The sequence below is a fragment of the Hyperolius riggenbachi genome, chromosome 6 (genome assembly GCF_040937935.1).
Source record: "Hyperolius riggenbachi isolate aHypRig1 chromosome 6, aHypRig1.pri, whole genome shotgun sequence".
NCBI lineage: Eukaryota > Metazoa > Chordata > Amphibia > Anura > Hyperoliidae > Hyperolius > Hyperolius riggenbachi.
The window spans coordinates 58,440,206-58,462,740 of NC_090651.1; the positions used below are offsets into that span (position 1 = coordinate 58,440,206).

Sequence of the window (22,535 nt, forward strand, 5' to 3'; positions counted from 1 at the left end):
AATCATCTGTCGCTGGTCACACGCCTATCGGTAGTCTGTTGTTATCAGCCGCCTCTGTACACATGCCGACTGGCATAGACTAATACATGTCTTGGCCGCTTTAGTCAGGTGTGTGTACAGGTCATTAGACTATAGATGAAATTTGATGACAATACCACTTTAAAGGATACCAGAGCTGAAATTAAAGACTATTCTTTTACTTACCTGGGTCTTCTTCCAGCCCCGTATGCTTGTATGTCCCTCACTGTCCTCCTGGTCCTTCTTCTCGCCGCTACAGCAGGCGAATTGCCCGAGTCGCACAGTACTACACATGCACTGGCCAGGCAGCATGCTTCCTTTATCGCGCACCCATCACCAGGAGCGCTTTTCGCATGTGCATTGCATCAAGCCTCGCGTTCGTATAATTCTCCTGGCTATGGAAGCGCGATCAAGGATGTGCTCTGCCGGGCCAGCGAATGCGCAGTACTGCGCGTCTTGGGTGGCTCGATTGCTGTAGTGTTCCAAAAAGCTGAGTAAGGAGGAGCGGGAAGGTGACTTGGGGGGGGGGTCATGCATGCCTACTGTGTGCTGGATAAAGCCCTAGGTAAGTAAAACAACAGTCTAATTTCAGTTCGTGTCCTTTAATAGTGGCCATTTTCTGCTTTACTGCATGCAGGAATGCTTAGTGAATTGAAGTTATTGGGGCAGAGTCATTAAAACTAGTGCAAGGAGATTTTGTGTACATCTAATGCAGAAGTGGAGCAGGTACTCAGAGCAGCCAATCACAATCAGGACAGCTGCTCCATGTTTGCACCAGTTGTGCTTCGGCTTTCTTTGCACTGATTTTGATCAATCTGCCCCAATGTAGAGCTAGCAGTGCTTTATATCATCCATATCTCAAGAACATTTTGTCCGTGTGGTTTCCAATTATAGAAGTCTGAGGAGGGAAGCCAGCTTTGTTCTTGATGTATAAATCCTGCTGGACGTCTACCTTGGTACTGCAGCACACCTTGCTTCTGTATCAGCTCAGCTGCAGCGTCACAGGCTATCTGGAGAAGTGACTGCTGGCTTCATGCTGTGTGTTATTCTCACCTGGCAGCTCAGACAACACCAATCATGAGATAGCAGAGGAGCTGTCAAGTACAGAGATCTATCTGCACTGAGCATTATTCAACACCGGCAAAAATTGTGGGTTTACTATTCTGTCCTGAATTGCCTTATCTCACAACAAATGAAGGATCTGATTCATCAAGCAGCTTACTGAGCCATAGTGCGCCCTATGCACACCTTACATAGCAGTGCACGCTGCCATGTAAGGAGGGTGCCTTCCTTAGTTACGCACATTGCTTCCTTAGCAATGTGCAAAGCAATGCGCATAACATTAACTGCTATGTAAATTAATACAGCAGCAGCCAGGAGTGAAGTATTGCGGTAGCGATACTTCACAGAAGCAGGGCCACTCGCAGTTAATGTTACGCGCACTGCTTCGCGCATTGCTAAGGAAGCAATGCACATAACTAAGGAAGGCACACTCCTTTTATGGCAGTGCGCACTGCTATGTAAGGTGTGCATAGGGCGCACTACGGCTCTTCAAGCTGCGCTGCTGGATGAATCAAGCCCAAAGGCTTTAACTGCGCATGAATATATATATATTTTTATTTATTATCTTTTAAGAACTAATTCAAAGTAAACCAGAGATAGACAATATTAAGAGATTAATACATTCCTGGAGCTCCCTCCAGCCCCATCCACACGGATTGCTCCCACGCCTCCGTCCTCAGTCTTCTCCAGCTCTGGTACCGGGTCCCGTAACTTTGGCCAGCCGCGGCCAGTCTGCACAAGTGCAGTGCCTGCACAGTACTATTCTCCGCCAGAGAGAGCGCACTGCGCTTGCTTAGACTGGCCAAGGTTACAGTACCTGAACCCAGTACAGATGACGGAGAAGACTGAGGACGGCGGTGTGTGGGCAATCCATGCGATGGGGCTGGAGGAAGCCCCTGGTATGTATAAATCTTTTAATATTCTTCATCTCTGGTACACTTTAAAATAACGTTTGTAACACAGTGGTCTTATCCAAGCGCAGTCTAACGCACATTTTCATAACCTTTATGGTCACAAATGGTCGTAATCTTAAAGGGATACTGTAGGGGGGGGGGGTCGGGGGAAAATGAGTTGATGTTACCCGGGGCTTCTAATGGCCCCCCACAGACATCCTGTGCCCGCGCAGCCACTCCCCGATGCTTCGGCTCCGTCTCCAGTTCACTTCTGGAATTTCTGACTTTAAAGTCAGAAAACCACTGCGCCTGCGTTGCCGTGTCCTCGCTCCCACTGATGGCACCAGGAGCATACTGCGCAGACCAAAGACCATACTGGGCTTGTGCAATACTCTCCTGGTGACATCAGCAGGAGCGAGGATGCAGCTGCGCAGGCGCAGTGGTTTTCAGACTTTAAAGTCTGAAATTCCAGAAGTGAACCGGAGGCGGGGCCGGAGCATCGGTGAGTGGCTCCGTGGGTACAGGATGTCTGCAGGGGGCCATTAGAAGCCCTGGGTAAGTTCAACTCATTTTTCCCCCGACCCCCCTACAGTATCCCTTTAAAGTGAAACTGATCTGAGGAGATAAACAATTGCATCTATCCTCCTACTTCTAAAAATGACACTTACATATCTCAGTTTTAGGTTTAACCACTTTACCCCCGCGCGTACGTATTTCTCCGCCCCTTTTTCCATCCTTTAAAAACCAGGGACGGAGAAACACGTACTTTCCGCGTTCCCGACGCTGCCCGCGCTCCCGCTCGTAAACACGCCGCCCGCCGCTAGTAAAACCGCCGCCGCCCGCTCGCCCAGAGATCAATGAACGGGAAAATCCATTCCCGTTCGTTGATCTAAGCCCCGCAATGATCAGCTGCTCTCCTATGGGCAGCGCGATCATTGTGAGAAAAAACTCACGTGTCCAGCCTCCTTATTCTTCCTCCAAGCTTCCGGAAGGAAGCTTGGAGGTCGCATTAAAACAAAAAGTTACTGTGGCCATCTTGTGGCCAAATAGTAAACTACACCCTACACATTTTTCACATACAAATAAATGACTTTTACACATAAAATTAACTCATTACCTCCCACACTCCCCATTTTTTTTTTTTTTGTAATTAAAAAAAAATTAAAAAATTTACAATTAAAAAAAATACATAAATAGTTACCTTAGGGACTGAACTTTTTAAATATTTATGTCAAGAGGGTATAACACTGTTACTTTATAAACTATGGGCTTGTAATTAGGGATGGACGCAAAACTGAAAAAAATGCACCTTTATTTCCAAATAAAATATTGGCGCCAAACATTGTGATAGGGACATAATTTAAATGGTTTTATAACCGGGACAAAAGGGCAAATACGTTTCATGGGTTTTAATTACAGTAGCATGCATTATTTAAAAACTATAATGGCCGAAAACTGAAAAATAATTATTTTTTTCCCCACATTTTTCCTATTTTCCCATTAAAACACATTTAGAAAAAAATAATTCTTGGCATAATGTCCCACCTAAAGAAAGCCTAATTGGTGGCGAAAAAAACAAGATATAGTTCATTTCATTGCGATAAGTAATAATAAAGTTATAGACGAATGAATGGAAGGAGCGCTGAAAGGTGAAAATTGCTCTGGTGGTCAGGGGGTAAAACCCCTCAGTGGCGAAGTGGTTAAAAACTTTAAAGAGACTCTGAAGTCTCTTTTTTCCCTGTTTTGCTCATATCATCCTGTTAAGAGTTAATGCCCCAGTGAAATCGCTGCATCCTCACAACAGATGAGTGATTTAATATAGAAAAAGCAACCTGCCAAGTTCCACGACTTTGCAGGTCGCAGATTGTGCTGCCCTGGAAAGGCTGAGCTTTCAGCTGTAGCTTTGCCTCTCCGCAATCAATGTCCGCAGGTCTCCGCCTCCTCCACTCCCCTCTCAGTGATAGAAGACTGAGAGGGGCGGGGAGAGGCGGGGAGAGGCGGCGATCTGCAGAGATTGACTGCGGAGGAGGCAGAGCTACAGCCTAAAGCTCTGCCTCATTGAGGAATTCAAGCCCTGCGAGCCCGGGAGCTTTGCATGGCTAATCTTCAGCAATAAATTTGTCATCTCTCGAGGATGTGGCGATTTCACTTAGGCATTACCTATTAACAGCACTATATGAGAAAATTAGGGGAGAAAAGAGACTTCAGAGTCTCTTTAAGTAGATTTATTGTTTTGTCTTAGCTCAATGAAACAGTCTGTTCTGTGTCTCAGAGTGCTAAAATAACTATTGACCTTTATTTATCTATCCCCTGCTCTCAGAAGCCCAGTTCTCTGCCAGGAAAGTGTTTTTGGCTGTAATTTCTTATCAGTGAGAGACAGTGCTACAGTCTGACTGTGTCCCAACTGGATAAAAACTGTCAGTTGCATAGCTGAATATTAACTCTTTCAGGCAGAGAAAGAAGAAAAGCAACAGCATATTTTGTTTTTGTGCTAGGCGCTGTACACACACATGTCTATCTCATAATGTCACATATCCCTTAAGCTTTCCTTTAAGGCGGCTCTCAGACTGGCATCCAGCCACTTGATTCCTTCACCTTGCATATAGCGCCCCTGCACCTTGGGAGAGCGGCTGTGTTGATAAGACACTCTGAATTAACATATTTAATGATCTATGTGCTGCCCAAGAATTTTTTGTCTGATTTGATTCATTGATTCGATTCATGTTCGATCGGGATTCAATGTGATTCAATTTGCCATTGTTTTGCAATGGCAAATTAAATCGAATCAAATCCCGATCAGACATGTTGGATTGAATCAAATTGAATCAATGAATTGAACAAAAAAATTGTATGGTGTAGAAGGGGCTTAAGACTACAGTGATACAAATGTTATTTATGTATCTGTTTTGTAATTAATCTTAAATGATTTATTAAAAGATATTTATAATAAATATAAATATATATATATATATATATATATATATATATATATATATATATATATATATATATATATATATATATATATATATATATATATATATATATATATATATATATATACGCATACATACACACACACACACACACAAATAAAAACCCTCATTTGTTGTGGAAGGCACTTGCTGCAAAGGAACCCGAAGTGAGAGGGATATGGAGGCTGCTGTATTTATTTCCTTGTAAACAATGCCAGATGCCTGGCAGCCCAGTTGAGTCAGAACCCTGGTACAAGCATATGGCTGCGTAATATGTTGGTGCTTTATAAATACAATAAATAAATGGCTAATCCAGTAAAATCTGAGTCAGATTAGTCAAACACCTGACCTGTTGCATGCTTTATCAGGGTCTATGGCTAAAAGCATTAGAGGCAGAGGATCAGCAGAACTGCCAGGCAACTGGTATTGTTTACAAGGAAATAAATATGTCAGCCTCCGTATCACTCTCACCTCAGGTTCCCTTTAATGCTGAAGTGGAGAGGGGGCACTATACTTTTTTAAAGTGTGAGTATATATCCTTTGACTGGAATGAATTCTCCAAGGCATACAAAAAGTATTATTCTTGCTGGGGTGGTCCTTTGAGATACGACATTTCAGGAAACTCGTGATGGCCAGTAAGATGCAAATCATTCCATCGTGCATGCAGCATTGGAACTGGACCAATCACAGACACTTCCTGTTACTTGTCATAGGTTCCAGTTCCTAGCTGCATACAATCTGCATCTCATTAGCCATCTCTGCTGGAGGTGATGTGGTATTACCAGAGTTCCTCTGTGAGGAGGGAGTAGAAGATCTCTTTGCGCTGGAAACCACCGGGATGTACGCGGGCTGCTGAGCGCTCTGATTGCTGTTCTGGCTGACCTGCAACAAAGATTTGCAGAGTAATTAAACTCTTGTACATTCTGAAGACTTCATAATTTCATTTGAATTTAATTACAGAACGGCGGAGGCTATTATTAGACTGAATTTCCCCGTTCGCGAGTATTGTGGAAAAGCATGACGGGGAGATGCCAGCGTGCGTCTTTTCTCATTTTCACTGTCAGAAATGCAATTTTACAGGACTTTAATTCTTTAATGTATGCATGTAGAGATCCATTAGGGCTGGGTGGTGTGCGGCGTTTACCTCTTTCAGTTATAGTTTATAAGCAGATAAAACCCAAAGGCAGGTCCACACTTGTCAAAATCCAGATGGTTTTGATGTTTTTCTAAACGCAGTCCTTCGTACATTCAGTGTTTTCCTATGGATTGTTCACACTGTGTGTTCTTGTGTTCACGTTTAGAGGCTATAACTAAAGATACATCGCTGTCTGAAACGCGTCAGCAATTTTTTTTGTCCTGCTTTGTAGTTTAAAGGGAACCTCAAAGGGAACTTTAATTGAGAGGGATATCGAAGTTTCGTTTTAAACAATACCAGTTTCTTGGCAGTCCTGCTAATCTCTTTGACTACAGTAGTGTCTGAATCACACCTGAAACAAGCATGCAGCTAATCCAGTCTGATTTCAGTCAGAGCACCTGATCTGCATGCTTGTTCAGGGGCTGCGGCTAAAAGTATTAGAGACAGAGGATCAGCAGGAGAGTCAGACAACTGGTATTATTTTAAAATGGAAAAATCCATATCCTTCTCAGTTTAGGTTCCCTTTAACTGAGGATAAAAAAAAGAAAAAAGAAAAAAATGATCTGGGGCTTCTACCGGCCTCCTGCAGATATCCTGTGCCCACGCTTGGACAAACCAATCCTCCAGTCCCTCGCAGCGAGCTAGTTTCATTTCTGATGACTGGCCAGTCGGTGGCCACTGTGTCTGCACAGCCCTGGACGTGCGCGTCCTAGATCACGCTCCCGCCGCCGTCCTGAGTTTTTTTTTTATTGCAGCCTTTGAAGAGTTGTGGATTGGTTTGACTATTTGCATTTATAGAGCAATTTGAAAACATTCCAAAAAAGTATTCCTGTAAATTTTCAAATCTTGAATGCACAAATGAAAAAAAAAAAAGCACATGGTTCAATGTAGGACAAGTGTGAGCTTAAAGTAGCCCTGAAATCTTTTAAAAATCTAAAGTTAGATACTTACCTTTGGTATAGTAGACTTTGCAGGCGCCTACGCTCCACTTTTTTGCAGATCATGTTTATCCTGTTATTGATTTGAGGAAGCGGGCAAGTACCCGTGAAACGAGTTGTCAACTTTTCCTTTTACTAATAAAATTCCTTTCCAAAATATTTTAACTTTAATTATGTGAAGAGGTAAGATACCTTTTTAATTTTAACGGATTTTAGCTACAGAGAACATAGAATCATCATTTATACACACTGGGTGCCTCCCAAAAGATCCTTTTAATTTAGCTACTAGGCACCTCCTCTGAGTGGGGATTGGTTGTTTCCGCGCATGCTAATACAGTGGTTGCAGGTTGCAACCAACCTTTGTGAGTATCTAACACCCACATTTTCTATCTGTATGATCTAAGGATACTACATCACCATTTGGCTCCTGGTTTTCCCTTCACCTCATAGGCACCAGGACTCCTTGCTGAGAAATCATGATACTAATACAACAGCTACGCTTTTGGTAATGGGAAGCTTCTGGATAGTCGAGAGCAGGGGCGCACATTGTGTCGATCGTGATCTACCAATAGATCACGAAGGACTGCTGGGTAGATTGTGGTCGATCATTCAAAATAGTGAAGCCACGGAGACGGACATTGTGCACTCGTGCTGTGATTGGCTGGCACTGCACTGTCACTGCATAAGAGCACAATGTCAATCTCTGTGGCTCCTCTCGGCAGTTCACAGGCAGCGACCTACTAATTTGCCATTTAGCTAAATATACTGAGGCCAAGGCCCGACTTATACTTTCACCCCCACCCCCATATCACACAGACCAAAAGTTTTGTGCTGCCCCCTTACATGCACAGCAATTTTCATGTCCTCTTATGTACAGCTGCCCCCTCACCCCCCAAAAAATTCTATTTACAGTTCTGCCCTCTATGTGTAGCCCAACACCCCCCCCCCCTTCCCCTGCGTAATCTTACTAATCAATGTGCCGCCTCCTCCCTGTGCAGTATACCATAGCTTATGCCATCCTTGCAGAATCTGCTGATTAGTAAAATCATAAGTTGCTTGCAAAAACAAAAGGGTGGAATCACACAGGATGGCATTCACCAGGCAGTTCCATCTGAGCCTGACATACCTCTATTATAAAGATAAAAAGACAGCGGAAGTAAAATGCGGAGCTCCCCTGCAGTTCAGATGCTCAAAAGCAAATGCAGCAGTGGTGTTAAAGCACTGGCGTCCGTATCGACCCAGTTCTATGTGAAGAGAGAGAATCATCGGAATTTATGTCATTGATTCCAATTAGCTCACTATGAGGAGGACCCTGGTTATTGAGAGCTCCATCACGGCCGTCCATAGATCTCTCCAGGAATAATCACACACGACTCAGCTGGCAGATCAATGGATGCAGCTCCATAAGGGGATTTGCATGGTCGTCAATAAGAGAAACGGGAGCTTTTGTAACAGTGGTGGCCGTACGAAACAAGCACCATAATACATTCATCCCCAGGTCTTCTATTCTTCAGATGTAGTCAATATAGAAATGTAAAGATAAAACCGGGAACTTAAAGCTCATTTCCAGACACTATTTTCTTTGATTTGAAACAAAAAAAAATAAAAGGAGTTCCCCATTCAACGGTTTCACAAACGTTGCTGGAAAATTTGATCACAGTAAATGAATTGTCCTTGATCTTTGGGCTCCATTTTAATGTCACAATTTCATAAGGCTCTCTTTACAGGTGTTAGGCCTGGGACCCACTGGGAGCATTCTTGCAGTGGTTGCTGTTCGCTGTGGTTTGGCAAAGCGCTACACCAGTGGCTCCCTACAGGGGTGATCCCACACACAGTCTTGTGATTGGCAAATTGTGATCTCTCCGGGAACTGCTTTGAAATTGCGACACTTCCGTGATTTGGCAAATCATGGCACTTTGTAGTGGGTAGCGCTTGTAGTGGATCAAATGCCTTATGCTGGGTACACACGTTGCGATTTTGCGCTCGACCGGTGGGATCAATCGTGATTCGATCGATACAGCCGCCGATTTTGCATACTTAACAATAGTAAATCGACGGCTGTATCGATCGAGACCCAATCAAAATAATCAATCGACCAGGATCAAGATTGGCATAGAGCGGGAAATCGCAACGTGTGTACCCAGCATTACTATCTCTTACTATCTCTTGCAGACCAGCACTTAAGCTATGTACAAACTGTAGATTTTCCTTGGCCAAAGCATGCACTGGTGTTCCCCGACATTTGCCTCTTCTTCAGTAATCTGATGGGACATATTTCCTTTCAACTAAATTCTCTATAACACCCGCAACCCTTCGGGTGTCTTTGTCTCCCTTCACCCCGAGATGGGACCAGTTAGTTGGACAGAAACAAGCGCATGACTCACACTGATTGTGCATTATGTGTTGCATTACAATTTAATTGATGTTAAATGTTATTATAATGTAATAATACATATAAAATATACAGGGTTTGGACAAAATAATGGAAACACCTAACATTTTGGCATCATAATCTTTGAACATGTTTTAACCTCCCTGGCGGTCAATTAAAACCGCCAGGGGGCAGCGCAGCTCTATTTTTTTAATTTATTTTTTGTTAAATCATGTAGCTAGCCTAGCGCTAGCTACATGATAGCCGCTGAGCAGCGGCATCCCCCCACCCTATCCGATCGCCTCCGGCGGTCAGAGCAAAACGGGATTTCCTGCTTGGCTGCCCCGTTGCCATGGCGACGATCGTGATGACATCATCGGGTGTCCCGATCCACCCCTCAGCACTGCCTGGCACTGATTGGCCAGGCTGCGCACGGGGTCTGGGGGGCGGCGCGGCGGGTAGCGGTGAATCAACGCGAAGTGGCGGCGATCGCATAGTACACGCAGCTAGCAAAGTGCTAGCGGCGTGTAACTAAAAAAAAAATTTTGCAAATCGGCCCACCAGGGCCTGAGCGGTGCCCTGCGGCGGCATAGCCCGTGCTCCGCACGGGCTTACCGCCGCAGGAGGTTAAGCAATCAAAACTTGACATGTGTTAAATTTTTTCGGTTTATTATTTTTGTTATTTGATATGTTTAACCACTTCACAACTGATGGGGTTTTACCCCTTGAGCACCAGAGCAATTTACACCTTTCAGCGCTCCTTCCATTCATTCGTCTATAACTTTATCATTACTTATCACAATGAAATGAACTATATCTTGTTTTTTTCCCCACCAATTAGGTTTTCTTTAAGTGGGACATTATGCCAAGAATTATTTTATTCTAAATGTGTTTTAATGGAAAAATAGGGAAAAAATTTGGGAAATTTTTTTATTATTTTTCAGTTTTCGGCCTTTATAGTTTTTAAATAATGCATGTTACTGTAATTAAAACCCATGAAATTTGCCCATTTGTCCCGGTTATAAAACCGTTTAACCACTTAAACCCCCGCAGTACGAATTTCTCCGTCCCTTTTTCCCCCCTAAAAAACCAGGGACGGAGAAATCCGTACCTTCCGCGCTACCGCCGCTGTCCGCGCTCCCGCCGCTCGTGTGCGCGCACCCGCCGCTCGTGCACGCCGCCACCTGCTCGCACGGAGATTAAAGAACGGGAAAATCCATTCCCGTTCGTTGATCTAAGCCCCCGCAATGATCGCGCTGCTTCTATTAAAAACAGCGCGATCATAGTGATTCTCCCAGCCTCCTACTGCTTCCTGTAAGCGTCCGGAAGGACGCTTACAGGTCGCATGTAAACAAACACACTGTGGCCATCTTGTGGCCAAATAGTAAACTACACCCTAAAAGCATTTTACATAAACAAACATTACATTTACACAATAAATTAACTCATTACCTCCCACACTCCCCAATTTTTTTATTTTGTTTTTGTAATTAAAAAAAAAAATACAATAAAAAAACAAAAACATAAATAGTTACCTTAGGGACTGAACTTTTTAAATATTTATGTCAAGAGGGTATAACACTGTTACTTTATAAACTGCGGGCTTGTAATTAGGGATGGATGCAAAACTGAAAAAAATGCACTTTATTTCCAAATAAAATATTGTCGCCAAACGTGATAGGGACAGAATTTAAATGGTTTTATAACCGGGACAAATGGTTAAATACATTTCATGGGTTTTAATTACAGTAGCATGCTTTATTTAAAAACTATAATGGCCGAAAACTGAAAAGTAATAATTTTTTCCCACATTTTTTCCTATTTTCCCATTAAAACACATTTAGAATAAAATAATTCTTGGCATAATGTCCCACCTAAAGAAAGCCTAATTGGTGGCGAAAAAAACAAGATATAGTTCATTTCATTGGGATAAGTAATAATAAAGTTATAGATGAATTAATGGAAGGAGCGCTGAAAGGTGAAAATTGCTCTGGTGTTCAAGGGGTAAAACCCCTCAGTGGTGAAGTGGTTAAATGATGTCCCTATCACAATGTTTGGCGCCAATATTTTATTTGGAAATAAAGGTGCATTTTTTTTCAGTTTTGCGTCCATCCCTAATTACAAGCCCATAGTTTGTAAAGTAACAGTGTTATACCCTCTTGACAAAGATTTTAAAAGTTAATTCCCTAAGGTAACTATTTATGTATTTTTTTTAATTGTAATTTTTTTTTTTAATTACAAAAAGAAAAAATTGGGGAGTGTAGGAGGTAATGAGTTAATTTTTAGTGTAAAAGTAATGTATTTGTATATGAAAAATGCTTTAGGGTGTAGTTTTACTATTTGGCCACAAGATGGCCACAGTAACTTTTTGCTTATGCGACCTGCAAGCGTACAGGAAGTACGCTTGCAGGATGGGTTAGGAGGCTGGGACACTGTTTTTTTCTCACAATGATCGCTGCTTCTCGTAGAAGCAGCTGATCATTGCGGAGGGCAGAGATCAACGAACGGGAAAGGTTTTTTCCGTTCATTGATCTCCGGGCGAACGGTCGGCGGCGTGCACGAGCGCGCGCGGACGAGGGGGCGGGAGCGCGGACAGCGGCGGGAGCGGCGTCAGGTACGGATTTTCTCCGTCCCTTGGTGTTAACAGGGTGGAAAAAGGGACGGAGAAATCCGTACCGCTGGGGGTAAAGTAGTTAATTAAAATAATTGTTTCTGTTACAGATATTTAAACCAAAGTTGGATATAATTTATAAAAATGGCAGATCTCTCAGGCTTTCAAAGAGGCTAAATTGTCGGTGCTCGTATGGCAGGCGCTACTGTAACAGAAACTGCCCGAATGCTTGGCATTTCAAAGGGGCCCATACACTTACCAATTTTCCCGCCGATTCGATCACTGTGATCGAATCGGCTGTGAAATCATTGCGCAAATGCTGACTGGACGAACGATTTCCGTCCAAAATCGATCGTTCCTGTTGATTCTCGTCGTTCCTGTTAGAGTGGAAGATTTCGCTCGATTGTCGGCGGGTCGGGAGTGCGTCGATAGCGGCGTTCGAATGCCTGACGACCGACGCTAGTGGCAATACATTACCCGATCCGGCCGACGCGAGTCCCAGCTGTCACCGCTGCTTCTTCTCCACGCTGGGCTTCGAGTCCGGCAGGCTTCACTTCTTCCTATCCCGGCAGGAAGTTTAAACAGTAGAGCGCCCTCTACTATTTAAACTTCCCCGGACAGGAAGTACAGTGAAGATGGAGCCCAGAGCGGGGAAGCAGACAGCAGAGACCGAGATTCACGCGCCGGCAGGATCAGGTAATGTATGCAGGGGGGGGGGGGGGGCAGCGGCAGCTTCACAGACTGTGATCGGTTTCATGCTGAAGTCGATTCACAATCTGTTTGCAGTAAGGCCAGCCATATTATCCCTCTTTGATCAGATTCGATCAGAGAGGGATCTATCTGTTGGTCAATCTGATGGCAAATCGACCAGTGAATGGCCACCTCAAGAGGTACTGTCTCAAAAGTAATGACTGCCTTTGAAAGAAAAGGAAAAATGTCCTCAGCAAAGCACAGTTGTGGCCGAAAGTTGTCTGAGAGAGACCATCGGACTCTAAATCGAATTGTTAGAAAAGCTTGCAAGACTACGGCTCCTAAAATCACTGCAGAGCTGAATGAACACATACAGAAGCCAGTTTCCACAAAAATAGTTCGTCAGGTGCTGCACAAATCTGGATTCCACGGAAGAACTGCAATTAGAAAACATCTGCTCTCAAAGACAAAGCGTTTAGAGTGGTGTAGAAACCACCAAAATTGGTCCCTCGAGCAGTGGAAAAAATGTTGATATTCTCTGACGAATCATCGTTTACCTTATTTCCGACCTCCGGCCGAGGGTACGTTTGAAGACAGCCAAAAGAAGCATTTCATCCAGATTGCCTTCTCCCAACCGTAAAACATGGCGGGGTTCTGTGATGATCTGGGGTGCTATTTCTTGGAAATCCGCCGGGACAATGATTTCCCTTCATGGAAAAATGAACAGCCGAGACTATTTAGGAATTTTGGGCGACCAAGTTCATCCTATGGTTCAAGAACAGTTTCCCGGAGGGGAATGCCATCTTTCAAGAAGATAATGCCCCAATCCATACAGATAGAATTGTTAAAGATTGGCACGAGGAACATTCTAATGAAGTTGAGCATCTTATCTGGCCACCACAATCCCCAGACCTCAACATTATTGAACATTTATGGTCGTTTTTAGAGATACAAGTAAAAAGTCGATTTCCGCCGCCATCGTCTCTAAAAGAACTGGAGGTGTTTTAACTGAAGAATGGGCTAAAATTCCTTTTGGAAACCATTCACAATTTGTATGAATCAATACCTCGGAAAATTGAGGCTGTAACTGGTGGACCTACACCATATTAAAATATATTTTGTTGATTTTCAAGGTGTTTCCACATTACTTTGTCCAACCCCTGTAAATGAATATAATAATATTAAAGGAGTTATCAGGCAATCTCTCAAATTAAAAACACGCATGCCTGCGTGTAACTAACCTTTTTCGTGCCCGGATCGCCCCCTCCAATCCCCGTCCAAACGTACCAGTTTCCTTCGGCAAGCCGCGGTCGGGGACCCCACCTCGAGGTCGGGCTCCCCAGCAACCCAGAACTAATGTGGCAACACAGGCGCAATATACTACTGGACGCTGGCGCAGTGACTTGAGAAGCGCGCAGCCGTACGTTCCCTTACGGCTGCGCACGCGTACTGGAACTGCCGGAGTAGGGTTTGAGCTTGCTACGTCACTCGCAAGCCAAACCCTCCGCTTCTGCCACTGCTCGTCAGGCCCGCCCACTCCTCCTAGCCCACTCCTCCTCCCAGCCTCCGCTTGCCTGCGCCTCTCATGCACGGATGATCTGTGCTTGGAGCACGCATAGAGGCAAGGCGGCGGCTGGGAGGAGGAGTGGGCTGGGAGGAGTGGGAGGGCCTGACGGGCGGTGGCAGAAGCGGAGGGTTTGGTTTGTGATTGACGTAGGCAAGCTCGAACCCTCCTTCTGCACTCTACTACGCGTGCGCAGCCGTACCGAACTGTACGGCTGCACGCAAAGCTAAGTAACTTCCCCCTGCGTTCCAAGCACAGGAACAGGGAAGTTACACATAACTCCTCACTATCTACTTCCGGGGCACCCAATACAAACGGCCCAAATTGCGGAGCCGGGGATGACCGGAGGGGGGAAAAAAACAATGCGACCCTACTGACATTGGCCTACTGAACAGCGGCAGGTAGGCCACTTATATTGTAAAACATTTGCCTGATAACTCCTTTAAATACACTTTATCACATTTTATGCAATTGATTTCTCCCTGTCCCAGTCGGATGGGCCTCAGAAAGAATGTCTTGCCTCAAAGTGATCCTCTGGTCCAAAAAGGTTGGGGACTCATGCTCTATTAGGTACCCACAGCAGGACCCTGCTCACTTGCCGCCTCGCCTCCTTTCTATAGAGCAGAACTCAACTCGCTAGCAGCATGTCTGTACAGCACCAGAGTATAAACTGCAACACAAAACTATCTTTAAAGTGCGGGGGACTGGAGGGACACTTGGAAACAGTAAAAAAGGGCGCAGGTGGCTAGTGGACAAATCTGGCGCCGCCATTCACTCCCATAATAAATATCGTTTACTGGGCGCCGAACAGGAAAAAAGGGCGCCCGAGAATAATAACGTTTTCCAACGGCGCCCGAAGATTTTTAATGTTTTATAACTGCTTGTGATGATTTACGTTTCCTATTTCAATAAAACATTTTAAATGTTATCCCTTACTGTTTGTAAAACATTATTATTCACAAAATAAAGCGATCAGTACTTAACATAAATTGTAATATATTTTATCCCGTACTGTTTCTGTTTAGGCACCACCGGGGGGGTCTTAGGTTAAGGCACCATCAGGGGAGTCTTAGGTTTAGGCACCACCAGGGGAGTCTTAGGTTTAGGCACCATCAGGGGGGTCTTAGGTTTAGGCACCACCAGGGGGGGTCTAAGGTTTAGGCACCACCAGGGGGGGTCTAAGGTTTAGGCACCACCAGGGGGGGTCTAAGGTTTAGGCACCACCAGGGGGGGTCTAAGGTTTAGGCACCACCAGGGGGGTCTTAGGTTTAGGCACCACCAGGGGGGTCTTAGGTTTAGGCACCACCAGGGGGGTCTTAGGTTTAGGCACCACCAGGGGGGTCTTAGGTTTAGGCACCACCAGGGGGGTCTTAGGTTTAGGCACCACCAGGGGGGTCTTAGGTTTAGGCACCACCAGGGGGGTCTTAGGTTTAGGCACCACCAGGGGGGTCTTAGGTTTAGGCACCACCAGGGGGGTCTTAGGTTTAGGCACCACCAGGGGGGTCTTAGGTTTAGGCACCACCAGGGGGGTCTTAGGTTTAGGCACCACCAGGGGGGTCTTAGGTTTAGGCACCACCAGGGGGGTCTTAGGTTTAGGCACCACCAGGGGGGTCTTAGGTTTAGGCACCACCAGGGGGGTCTTAGGTTTAGGCACCACCAGGGGGGTCTTAGGTTTAGGCACCACCAGGGGGGTCTTAGGTTTAGGCACCACCAGGGGGGTCTTAGGTTTAGGCACCACCAGGGGGGTCTTAGGTTTAGGCACCACCAGGGGGGTCTTAGGTTTAGGCACCACCAGGGGGGTCTTAGGTTTAGGCACCACCAGGGGGGTCTTAGGTTTAGGCACCACCAGGGGGGTCTTAGGTTTAGGCACCACCAGGGGGGTCTTAGGTTTAGGCACCACCAGGGGGGTCTTAGGTTTAGGCACCACCAGGGGGGTCTTAGGTTTAGGCACCACCAGGGGGGTCTTAGGTTTAGGCACCACCAGGGGGGTCTTAGGTTTAGGCACCACCAGGGGGGTCTTAGGTTTAGGCACCGCCAGGGGGGTCTTAGGTTTAGGCACCGCCAGGGGGGTCTTAGGTTTAGGCACCGCCAGGGGGGTCTTAGGTTTAGGCACCGCCAGGGGGGTCTTAGGTTTAGGCACCGCCAGGGGGGTCTTAGGTTTAGGCACCGCCAGGGGGGTCTTAGGTTTAGGCACCGCCAGGGGGGTCTTAGGTTTAGGCACCGCCAGGGGGGTCTTAGGTTTAGGCACCGCCAGGGGGGTCTTAGGTTTAGGCACCGCCAGGGGGGTCTTAGGTTTAGGCACCGCCAGGGGGGTCTTAGGTTTAGGCACCGCCAGGGGGGTCTTAGGTTTAGGCACCGCCAGGGGGGTCTTAGGTTTAGGCACCGCCAGGGGGGTCTTAGGTTTAGGCACCGCCAGGGGGGTCTTAGGTTTAGGCACCGCCAGGGGGGTCTTAGGTTTAGGCACCGCCAGGGGGGTCTTAGGTTTAGGCACCGCCAGGGGGGTCTTAGGTTTAGGCACCGCCAGGGGGGTCTTAGGTTTAGGCACCGCCAGGGGGGTCTTAGGTTTAGGCACCGCCAGGGGGGTCTTAGGTTTAGGCACCGCCAGGGGGGTCTTAGGTTTAGGCACCGCCAGGGGGGTCTTAGGTTTAGGCACCGCCAGGGGGGTCTTAGGTTTAGGCACCGCCAGGGGGGTCTTAGGTTTAGGCACCGCCAGGGGGGTCTTAGGTTTAGGCACCGCCAGGGGGGTCTTAGGTTTAGGCACCGCCAGGGGGGTCTTAGGTTTAGGCACCGCCAGGGGGGTCTTAGGTTTAGGCACCGCCAGGGGGGTCTTAGGTTTAGGCACCGCCAGGGGGGTCTTAGGTTTAGGCACCGCCAGGGGGGTCTTAGGTTTAGGCACCGCCAGGGGGGTCTTAGGTTTAGGCACCGCCAGGGGGGTCTTAGGTTTAGGCACCGCCAGGGGGGTCTTAGGTTTAGGCACCGCCAGGGGGGTCTTAGGTTTAGGCACCGCCAGGGGGGTCTTAGGTTTAGGCACCGCCAGGGGGGTCTTAGGTTTAGGCACCGCCAGGGGGGTCTTAGGTTTAGGCACCGCCAGGGGGGTCTTAGGTTTAGGCACCGCCAGGGGGGTCTTAGGTTTAGGCACCGCCAGGGGGGTCTTAGGTTTAGGCACCGCCAGGGGGGTCTTAGGTTTAGGCACCGCCAGGGGGGTCTTAGGTTTAGGCACCGCCAGGGGGGTCTTAGGTTTAGGCACCGCCAGGGGGGTCTTAGGTTTAGGCACCGCCAGGGGGGTCTTAGGTTTAGGCACCGCCAGGGGGGGTCTTAGGTTAAGGCACCACCAGGGGGGGTCTTAGGTTTAGGCACCACCAGGGGGGTCTTAGGTTTAGGCACCACCAGGGGGGGTCTTAGGTTTAGGCACCACCAGGGGGGGTCTTAGGTTTAGGCACCACCAGGGGGGGTCTTAGGTTTAGGCACCACCAGGGGGGGTCTTAGGTTTAGGCACCACCAGGGGGGGTCTTAGGTTTAGGCACCACCAGGGGGGGTCTTAGGTTTAGGCACCACCAGGGGGGGTCTTAGGTTTAGGCACCACCAGGGGGGGTCTTAGGTTTAGGCACCACCAGGGGGGGTCTTAGGTTTAGGCACCACCAGGGGGGGTCTTAGGTTTAGGCACCACCAGGGGGGGTCTTAGGTTTAGGCACCACCAGGGGGGGTCTTAGGTTTAGGCACCACCAGGGGGGGTCTTAGGTTTAGGCACCACCAGGGGGGTCTTAGGTTTAGGCACCACCAGGGGGGTCTTAGGTTTAGGCACCAATATGGGGGTCTAGGGGTTAGGGGTAGGTACAGGGAGGGTTACTTACTAATTTTTTTTTAAACGTTATTATGCATTTCAGTTTTTCAATGGAAGATTAACGTTTTCACAATTGCCGATTTCATGCACATTATTTAATGATTTATAACTTTATAAAGCATTATTTATAAACGAAATATAGTACAATATATTTTTAAACGTTAACCATGCTTATCGTTTAAAACCCCGCGCCCTTTTTTCCCAGCGCCCCTTTTTAACGTACGCGGGACATAAATTATTTTAATGATATCCACGTTTTACCCCACCTTGGGTTAGATTGATTTCAGACTAAAGGTGGCCATTAACGATAAAATCCTCTGGATTGTATAAAGCCTAACTCCAGCCACCAATGATCTCCTATTCCTGTGTAGGCCGTAGCAGAGCTTGTTTTTAATCTATAAGCAGGCACCTGGATTTGTTTAGCTTCAATATATCCTTGAGGCTGGGAGCACACATAACATAGCATGAAAGGCTGTGTTTTATGTCATGGGGTATGCAGGCCCGGATTTACCTCACAAGGGCCTATAGGCAGATGTCCTGGCACCTTTGACTTCGCCTTCAGGAACCTACACACCCCTATTACACTGCACTGCTTCCACTTCTTCCTTACTTCCCTTGCCTGTCATAGATTACCCTTAGTATTAGATAGCCACCAGAACTACTCTTAATATTAAGTAGCTAGAGGTGCCCCCAAGTATAAGTTAGCTAGAGGAACCTCAGTATTAAGTAGCTTGACATTTCCCTGACTAAAGGGAGATCTATGTGAAATGCTAAATGAAAAACCTCTCATCTACACTCTCATCAGGACTCTGCATAGGCAAGGAGAGAGCCAGGCGCTCAGGGAGGGGAGTGAGCCGCCTTTCAATCATCATGCGCCTGTAGGCACGTGCCTACAGTGCCTTATGGTAAATCCAGCCCTGGGGGTATGTCAAGGTTTAGGCACTGCCAGTGGTGGGTTCTGTGTGAGAGTAGAGTTATATTATAGAAAAGTATCATAAATATTGTTGATATTTTATTATATGAATGTAGTAAAATATACTCATATTTTACTACCGCTATCCTTCACCCTCCTTTTTTCAAATGTATGCTAGTAGAAATGCAGTAAATGATTCAGGATACCCACTTTTGCAGTTATTTTCCTGGTTTCAGCATCAGAAATACTTCCTATATCCAGGGGCGTAACTAGAAATCAGTGGGCCCCCCTGCGGCTGCATCCATTGCAGGGTCTATTGTTACGCCTCTGCCTATATCTATATATTGGTATGCAGCACAGCCCTCCCCTGTAATACTTAGCACAGGCTTTTAGCTATGCGGAATGCTCCTCTCAAAGCATTCAGGGCGATAAGGCATTGTTTTCACTGGCTTTGGAATTCTCAGTAAAGGAACATACAGCAGATCTGCACCTGACAAGACAAAAGATGTTACCACCTGTGATAAATTTCAGAATTTAAATCAGGGAGAGGAAAGATTTTATTCACTGTTATTTTCACTACAATTCCTCTTTAAACAAGTGCCTGTATTATTCAGAAATCCACTTCTAAACTGGCCAGCTGTTGTAAATAGGCAGAATCCTGTTCAGGTTCAGCACAATCACCCTGCTCTATGCTGTGCAGATATCCAGCACTGAACGGCGTACTCTGCAGTGATTCGGCTGCAGAACGTGTGCCACAGCAGGGGGTGTAAATATATAGCCATAAGCAGAAACGCATTCCGTACCTGGCTTGCGGGGTAAGACTTCCTGGATGACATCCAAGACCCGACTCTGAGCCTTCCGATCTCCAGATGAACACGTCCCTGGGTGCACTGAGGAGAAAACACGAGTCTATTGAATATCGGTGCCGCGGGGAGCCCTGCCGTTACTAAGCATAACATCCTAATAGGCTGCCACGCCACATCCCAACACACAGGCAAGCAGGAAAACAAACACAAATAGAAAATGATAGTTCTCGCTTCAGGGAGCCGCAGAGAGCCAGACTGAGGCTTTACAGGTAAATGGCTGAGCTGCAACTCAACACGGGGAAAATATGACAAATGTGATCATTACAGAGGGTGAGCACAGCAGGACCTCTCCATGACGGCTTCTTAAAGTGGACCTGAACTCAGAACTTCCTCTCTGCTCTAAAAGATAAGCAACATCATAATGACCTTTAAAGAAAACGTTTGTTACAGCTGATACAAATCCTGCAATAAATCTGCAGTGTTTCATGGATGCAAACATATTAACATCCTGTGTTTACAAATTAGCTGAGCTGCCGAGGCAGCCATATGGCAGCTGAGAGATTAAATTACACAGGTGATTTGTTATAGATGAGGGGAACTAGACAGGCTAAACTCTCTAAATAGATACAGGGTGCATTTCTCTCCGTTTTCCTTCTGTCCTGTGCAAGAGTTCAGTAATTCCTTCTGAAGGAACGCTTCTCCCCTCGCCCTCTTCCGCTAAGTTTACACAAGCCAAAGTATAAAATACAATGCTTTATTTCCAAACTTTTATTGACTCTTCACAAGACCCACGCTCAAAAGAAACCCGAAGTGAAAAGACTAATGGAGGCTGAATTATTGATTTCCTTTTAAACAATGCACATTGCCCGGCTGTCCTGCTGATCCTCTGCCTCTAATACTTGTAGCCACAGACCATGTGCGATTCAGACATTCTCCTGGCGGACTCAAAGCGCCAGAGTTGTAGCCACTAGGGCGTGTTTAGTAAGCATTAGCATTGTTAGGGAGTCTTACCCTAGGTCTCCTTATTGAATAGGTACTGGCTTACTGAACAGAAAGAGCCGAGATTGGAACCCTGGTCTCCTGAGGCAGAGACTTTAACCAGTGCACTATCCATCCACTACCAGCAGGACTGCCAGGAAATCGGTGGGGTTTACAAGGAGATAAATAGAGAAGGCTCCATATGTCTCATCTTGGGTTTCTTTCAAGTCTGCCATCACAGCAGCCTGCCAAACATTTGGAAGCCTGGCAGTCTGCGCTAAGCCGTTCTGATGGTGTCCACTCTCTTGGTCCCACCCCATAGCCCACAACAGCAAGGGGTGGGGAGAGCAGCCCATTCACTTCTCCTCCCAGAAGTAGCAGCAGGAAGAGCAATAGTAGCAGCCCACTTAACATTCCCCCATCAAGTGCAGCAGCAGAAGGGGGAATAGCAGAATAGGTCACGCCTTCTCCCAGAATTCAGTGCATGGTGCAATGATGAGGCAGCTCCCGCCTTCACAGAGAAGATGGAGAGCGGGCTATCAGAGCATGAATCACATGACTTTTACGTTACTACTGATTGTTGATATTTTATACAGGAGGATGGACATGTGTGTATATGTGTATAAATAAGTGGGGTGTTAGGATGTAACAAGAGTGGTCAGGCTATACTGTAAAAATGCCTGGAGTGCGGTTTTAACCACCTTACAACTGCCTAACGCTGTTTGGCGTCCGGATCCGGATCGGATTCCGGATCTGGATAGCTATCTACGGATATTTGACCGCATAAGCCGGATATCCGCGGATATCCGGATCTGAAATACTGTAACTAAAGAGATGACATCCTGGAGCCAATCAGAGGGCTCCCAGCAGAAGCCCTAGCAACCAATCACAGAGGGGAACCCTGGCCAGCCCCACCTGACCTCATTGAGCCAATCAGATGGCTCCTAGCCTGAACCGTGGCACCCAATCACAGAAAGGAACACTGGCCAGCCCCTCTGTATAATAAGGAGGGCTGCCATGATGAGACATAGCTTCTTAGCTTGCTGAATGCTCACTGAGAGATATGCTCCAGTGCTGGTGGCCTAGCAAGGGGGCTGTACACAATTATAAACCTAAAGCTGTTCAGTGATTAACCCCCTTCACTACTATCACTACACTATTGTTAAATCGTTAATTAGCTTGATTGATGTCATTGTATGACAGTCAGTGTGTGCTGCAGGCAGCTGCTATGTGTCTGTGTGTGTCCTGTGCACAGACCAGGCCAGCTGCTGCCTGCTGGCCAGCTATTAGCCTTAGGTATAGGTTAGCTTAGGGATTAGGGGATAGGATTACTGTGTTATTGTGTAGTTAGTACTGCAGTCAGTGTGCTAGTAGTTGTTAGAGTAGTAGTACTACGGTGTTAGCTTTCTACAGAACTGCTGTGCTGTGAGCAGTGCCAGTGTGACAGTTAGTGTGCACTAGTGTCTTCTCCTCTGCTGTCTGACTGTCACTCGACACGTGTCACTTGGCACATGTCACTTGCCAAGTGACATGTGCTAAGTGCCAATTGCCACATCCGGCATGCTCCTGGCACACGATACACCTGCTGCTGCATTGCCCTGCTCCTGCTGCCTGTGCAGCTCCCACCGCGAGGCCGCCACAGGCCACTTATACCACCTATATTTAACCCAAAACACAATTGCTGCGTAATTTTTTGGAGGTGTCTTGGCTGAAAACGGTCATGTCCCAGTTGTGCGGTTG

The 22,535-nt window shown here is 46.6% G+C and overlaps 1 protein-coding gene across 5 annotated transcripts in view; it reads right to left on the reverse strand.

Annotated features, from left to right (window-relative positions):
- Positions 1 to 22,535, reverse strand: part of PATJ (PATJ crumbs cell polarity complex component) — a 396,175-nt gene that overhangs the window by 40,108 nt on the left and 333,532 nt on the right. For all 5 annotated transcript variants that reach the window (XM_068239365.1, XM_068239368.1, XM_068239367.1 and 2 more), the window contains 2 exons: positions 19,815 to 19,901; positions 5,731 to 5,830 (listed from right to left, as the gene is read on the reverse strand). In XM_068239365.1, coding sequence (XP_068095466.1) covers positions 5,731 to 5,830; positions 19,815 to 19,901 — 187 coding nt within the window. The remainder of the gene's footprint in view (positions 1 to 5,730; positions 5,831 to 19,814; positions 19,902 to 22,535) is intronic.